General features: G+C 35.4%; 1 protein-coding gene across 1 annotated transcript in view; it reads right to left on the reverse strand.

Annotated features, from left to right (window-relative positions):
• LOC121875100 (ras association domain-containing protein 2-like) overlaps nt 1–6,344 on the reverse strand; it is a 30,402-nt gene extending 24,058 nt beyond the window's left edge. Inside the window, exons 1-2 of the mRNA XM_042379445.1 lie at nt 6,183–6,344; nt 2,570–2,664 (exon numbers count right to left, since the gene is read on the reverse strand). Coding sequence (XP_042235379.1) covers nt 2,570–2,664; nt 6,183–6,222 — 135 coding nt within the window. The 5' untranslated portion in view covers nt 6,223–6,344. The remainder of the gene's footprint in view (nt 1–2,569; nt 2,665–6,182) is intronic.
• Between the last annotated feature and the right edge of the window lie 591 nt (nt 6,345–6,935).

The following is a 6,935-nucleotide window of genomic DNA, read 5'->3' on the forward strand; positions in this document are numbered from 1 at the left end:
TTACAGAGTAGAGTTTACAACGGGTCATAATAATTAACCCCCATTGTCAGGATATTATGGCACTGAATGTAACACAGTATTTCAATTATATTATTTGTTTAGTTCTTTACATAAAGGGTAACTTATTCACAAAAGTACAGGCGTGTGAGGCAGTATGTCTGGCCGCACACTTTGTTATTCACATTTGCGTGAGAAGTATTCAAGCACATTGTGTATTTGGTTCTATACATGAGAACTGATATAGTTACTAAGTGCAAAAAAGTGGATATAATCTTAATATGTCGGCTATCTTGCCATTAGAGATGAAGTGTTGTGCCATTTCACACACAGTGTGCTTGGACCTGTCCCTAAAAGGTTCTATCTTCACACAGTCAAGGACATAGTGTTCAAGTGTGTGGCTATATGTCTGGCCACACACTTTACATCTAGTCTTGTTTACATCTGCTTGAGGAACATGCTTCCAGAGGTACTTATATCCTAACCTTAATCTAGCGGTTACAACATCTTGTAATCTAGTGATCTTGTTACTTGCTCCATATACATGTTTCACTTGATACATCTCATCATGGTAAACTATGGATCAACTAATGCCTGTTTGCACTTGTCTACTTGCGTCAAATTCATCAATAAGTTCTTTCCTAATTACAGTTTTAAGGGTTCTTTTTGACAGACCCAAATTGCATTCAACAGTGTCTTTGTTAGACGCGAGTTTGGCGAGGGCATCAACTGTCATGTTTTATGAGGCCTATGTGAGAGGGGATCCACAAACAGGGAGGTACTACCACCTGGGAAGGTATTGGAAGCATAATGTGTTGTCTAATGGTAGACCCTGCTGCCATATGGCATCACAAAAATTGTGACCAAGTCCCAGTTTGCTGATCTGACTTTCTGCCTCATTTACACACAATTGCAGGGTCTCAATTGTTTCTTTTACTATTGACAACACAACATACAGTGCATATATTGTTTCTTATTCTTGATCTTTTTTTTCATTTTTGTATTTATTTATTAATATTATTATTGTCGTTATTATTTCATTACAGTATTTCAATATTTTTATTTTATTTTTTATTGTGAATTATTATTCTTGTTATTATTATTATTAAATTTTTGGCCCCCAGGCCCAGATGTGGGTCAGTGACCTGTGCCCGGGTGAATCAAGGGATTTTCAGAGGTAATTTTCACTTTAGTACACATTTTTGGCTTTATGCGCCCTCTATGGAACATAACCCCCGCTTTAGATGCAACAAGACTGTAATTCATCAAACCCTTCACACAAATTAAAAAGAATAATATTTTACTTTTTTCATTCTTGCTAGCCTTCTACTATTATACTGCAGAGTGGCTGGAATCAACAGCAAACACAGATGATCTCTTCATTTGTTGTCATCCATTCTCTACAATTGCTGTGACATCCCCATCAACCACACAACACCATGCTCTCTTATCATTACTAAACACTGCTGTTACCTCATGTCCATCTACCTCACTTCTAACACTTTCTTGATCTCATCCTTTCACATCCTACTTTGTCTTCCCCTCTCCTCTAACACCTTCATATGAATACAGTAGAGGTATTAGACTTTTTACCCATCTTTCCCTTTCTATTTTCTAAAAATGCCCATACCACCTTAGCAACCCTTGGTCAGCTTTTGTCTGACATATAATTTCAAACTGGATTCAACATCTCATCTGTTTCAAATTAGGATCACCAGTCTGTCCACTCAAAATAGATTTAAAAGCACTGAAAAGAACTTAAAAGGTTGTTCTAAGTTTACTATGTCCTCATTTTTTACTCTAGTAGTCTAGGGGATTATATTTTTCATAATTTTTATAATAAAACTTCTTCTATCTAAAATTCTATAATCCAGAATGCTCTAGCAGAATGGTCAGAGGAACCTTTGAAAAAATTAAACATTGGGCAGAAGTCAAGGTTTCAAGTCGCCTCAGTTGTTGTGGTAGTTGTCACTATCTTGCATGAAGTTTCTGCCTTCTGCTTTAATCTTAATGTACCTAGGACAAGATTTTATGGATGCATTCTTAAATTTATTAAAAAATATTCTGCACAATACATGAAAATATTTCCAGCAAAGCAAAAACTTCACTGCAAGTAGGAGCATCTGTCTTCTGAAGCCAGGGTAGATAGGCACCAGCTGCTAATCTGATATGAGCTAATGACAGATGCCAATGGTATTTTTCATTATACATTATTCCTGAACTAGTACTTCATATGTGTCAGAGGAAAATGCCTAATATCACAGTCTCCATGGGGTGTGCTCTGGAGACCAGGAACTGTTAAAAGTACAAAGCAAGGGTGAAACTCCAGAATGATTTTGACCCAAAGTACTCTACCTGAAACATTGCTGGCCCTCAAAACAACCATAGTCTGCTTGGGCAGAGTTTCCAGCCATTAAACCTGTCAAGAGCCTTCTCCAAATGACAGGCTCTGCCAGTGGATGTTTAGTGGTACAGTACATACTTCACCAGACACTTGATGGTGAGTCATAGACTATAAAATGTACATCTAACACCACCTGGAGTAAACCAGACTTAATGTCTCAACACATACCTCAGCATGTTGGCCAGGATTCAACCGCTTGCCACATTCTTCACAACGCAAGCATTTTGGATGCCAGTCAAATCCTAGTGACTGTTTTCTCTCAGCTGCAACAGAAGAATATAATAAACAAAAAATTCAAAGGATGATTGCTGCTTGAAACCATTTATGTCAAACAAATGCCTTACAAAAATGAAATGCTGTAATAAGCCAAGTTATCAACACGGCACAAATTAGTCTCCTGATAATCTCGGTCCGAATCGTAGTGCAGAAGAAGCTCCTCTCTTAACTCAGGGAACACCACCACAAGACAACATGCATAAATTATTGTTTATAAGTAAAACTGACGGCTAATTTTCACAAAACTCATAAATATACTAACAGGAAAACACAAAATTATGTTGTTACTTTCCACAAACAGTACTGTACTGTATAAATAATGGCATTTTATAAAATACTGTATATCATAACTAAAATTTACCAAATCAGTACAGTAAATATCTAAAATCTCAGCCATGGAAACAGTTATGATGTTTGATGATCCAAACATTAGATTATGTGAAAGATAGAAAGGAACAAAGGACATGATGGAGCTAGAGACAGGATGTGAGATTTGATCACTGATGAGGATGAAATTTTTAAGACTACCGGGTATTTTTTTGTAATGAGATACGGAGAGTGATGACGTATCCCACCAAATGTGAGAGAATAATAATCCACTAGTAAGTAAACATTTGTAGTTCTTTTACAGGTAGAAAAATATATAAAATAAATAAATATAGAAAAAATAAATAAATAAATAAAAAACATTTCAAATAAATTTGGAGATGTACCATAGTTATAGTTAGTCTGGCCTTGTAAATCCCCAAAAATATGTTCTGTACTCGTAATAGTAAGTGTTATTAAAGAAAAATAATGACTAAAAAGGATTTGTGCTTGCTAGATCATCAGTGCTTAGCTTTGGGGGGCATTAAATATTAGGGATGTTCCGAATAATCGGTACTGGTTTCAGCAAGCAGACAGTATCAGAATTTTACCGATTAATTGGTATCGATATCGCTAAGGTTATTATCGGCTGATACTAATACTGGTACTGTACATACAGTATTTGCTATGTAAGTCAGGGGGGAAAATAAGAATTATTCTGACCATGCTAAACTAAACTCCAAATTTAGCAAAAATACAATACAGTTCTAACATATACAGCAGCATATTCTTGCAATCCTGTTTGGACCAATCTGGACTGGTCCAACTTAGTCTTTTGGACTAGTCTACACAGGCCAACCATATATTTACAATAACAAATTCTGCAGTGAGGATAGTTAGCCTTCTCGTCCTATAAGACCAGATTAGAGTAAAAGATTACACTTCAGACTGGAATAAGTATATAAGGAGTATTGGTATCAGCCAATTAATCGGTATCGGTAAAAAATGGGTATCGGTGCATCCCTATTAAATATTACAAGTTAATTGTCTCTCTGTTTGCAATGACTGTGAAATCAAGAATAAAGAATGGGAGTGTAATGATGTGTAGGTAGTCGTCAGGGCATGGCAGAGGCGTAAGTTATGGGTCTTATATAATTTGATGCCCACTTGGATACTACTGATAATTCCCTAATAGGACCCAGTTTTAACTATAAATGAAGACTGAGCCCAAAGCTTAGGGTGCCCATAAGTTTAGAGCCCTTTTAGGACATGGAACACAATGGTACCATGATCTAGTAAAGATAAAATTTCATGAAAGTTAAGTGATACCCCCTAATCACTATAAGCCACTATGTTTGTGGCCCATTAGGACTTGGCTGCACATCACAACCCAGTCAAGGAAAATTTTACTTTATGTACAGTACTTCATGCCCCAGGAAGCCATCCCCTCACCTTCTACACCCCCCTCCTTTCCCTCCTCAGTTTGGTCTTACAGGGCTTTATTGGACAGTACAGTGTTAAGTGCTTTGCTCATGTTAAAATGTGACATTGCTCAAAGATAGTTTCTTTTAATTTGCTAATGTTGATGCTACTCTGCTGGAAGTAGTTCTTTGACATGAATTTGCAGTAAACAAAGACTACTTTTACAAGTAACATATCACTTTAATTTTTAATGGAGACTTTGAAGAGATAAAAGGAACTGATTATTGAAAACACAGCCCATAAAAAAAACAGAATTGCTTTATTTTCTTCCTTAAAGACTTAAAATTAAATGACAAAATATTTTTTAGTCATAAAATATCTAATGGAAAAGAAATCTTATTAAATATTAGAAATTCTACTTGAGAGAAACTGTGATGAGCAGCACTTAAGGTGGTGATGTAGCTTGACCCTTCCTGTACAGTACCATCTGTCACCCAAGATGGCTATAAATCTTTTATTACCTACTGTATGTCATAATAGATCACAGACTGAGGAACAGCCTAACTTACATAATGGTCACCCACACTAAAAGTGGCTATAAAGTAAATTCAGAGTAGTTTTTCCCTAATACATTACAGACTTGCATTCACTGTATTAAAACAAATGTTCTAATGAGAATGCCAAAAATAACAAACATGGTAAAGACAGAGGAGACAGTTAGCACCAGAAGGACTTAATGGAATTGCACCAAATTTTCAGATGTTGTTGTTTGGATAATATGGAGTAATTAAATAGAAGCAACAACATTGCAGTATTTTGTTTTCTATTTTGCTTATCCTTCGACGATAAAATTACTTGTTAGTCATCAGGGCATGAAAGAAGAGGGAAATAACGAGGTAAAAACACTGCAAACTCCGATCATAAAGCATTAAGTTCACATCTACATCCTTTATAGGTGAAAAAATAAAATATTTACCATAATTATGGCGCCATCAGAACTCCTGAGCTGACCAGGTTTTGATTTACATTGTCTGCTATGTGGGGACATCCACGGTCTTTGCTTACATATTAAGAAATGATGGACAATCTCATCACCCGTGTTTATTACGATTTATATTGGATTGAATTCGTTTATTTTTTCTAGAGATGTCGTTTGGATGACATTAAGGAAGAAAATCGAAATGACAGTGCACAGTTAAGGATGTTAGGTACCATGGGTTAGGTTCTAATAAGTTCTGTGAATTCTTGTTTCCATTTTCGTGTTCAGTATTATGCAAATAGTAGCTGTCGGTATAATTGCAGTTTCGACCAATACACGGCCGACTGTTTTAACCATCCCCAACCTTTAGATCCCCATATTTCTAACCCCATTTCAACCAGGAGGAAAAGAATAACATCAGAAATAAATTTTAAGGTTTTTACATATTCTTTGGGGTTACAACTCTAAAACGGATACTTTCCCCAGAAATAAAGGTCAAATTCGATTAAATCACACCAAAATACACAGGATAAACTAATTTCTAAACAACTAGAGCACAATGGCAGAAACTACAAATTATTATTTTTTCTATAATCCAATAATCAATTTATATTAAGTAACCCCACAATATTAAGGATAAGCAACAACGTTTCAATATTACCTACAGACTTCTTTGGAACAGATTAATCTAAGGATATATCCCAAATAAATTAAATTAACTCTTAATAAGTTAAATATAATACCCGTTGACCTAACAAGGGTGTCACCTCCAACCACCTGTTCTCCTCCTCCACTCACCGAAGTAGACTGGTCGGCCACACTTCCTACACTGCCACATCTTGGTATTTTATCACCCGGTGGCCCTCAGCATAGTCTATACCCTTCACCATAGACCATTAAAGGAACATCTATATCTATATAAACATTACTAATAGGGACGGCCCATAATAGGGACGGTCCATGTATCCGGGTTCAGTAAGTTATTAATATAATGTTATTTTATTGATCTATAATCTATCATAAAATTTTCTATATTTTGATTGTAATATTTTTTCTCATAATTTAATACATTTGATGATTATTATTTTTTTTTATAATGATATATAGGAATAAAAGTTGGATTATGTAACCTGGAAAAGCAATGAAAATAGTCTATAAGGAGCGTTCGTGGAGTGAAGACGGATGATGGTCAATGTTAAAAGGCTAATAAGAACACGAGTAAAAACCATTTTTTCAGGTACCAAGAATATTACTCAACCGCATGTCACATTTTCGTTAGATTGGATTTATTTTTGTCTTTTTATAATAAGAATATAAACAAATAGAATTGATAATTAAATGGTATAGAAATTCCGATCGTGGTACTTCCCAACATTGACAGGCATGGAACTAGCACTCGTAGGCTTGTCTAAAGGTACAACTTGCCAGGTGTTAACATTAAAGGGTTTTCTATTCTAGAGCTTATCCGTACATGCGCTATAATAACCTTGGCCTTCTGATATTAGAAAAAGTAGCTTTATGGGTATCAATATATTTTTTTTATTTGATAGC

Source organism: Homarus americanus, unplaced genomic scaffold, assembly GCF_018991925.1.
Source record: "Homarus americanus isolate GMGI-L3 unplaced genomic scaffold, GMGI_Hamer_2.0 scaffold36970, whole genome shotgun sequence".
Taxonomy (NCBI): Eukaryota; Metazoa; Arthropoda; class Malacostraca; order Decapoda; family Nephropidae; genus Homarus; species Homarus americanus.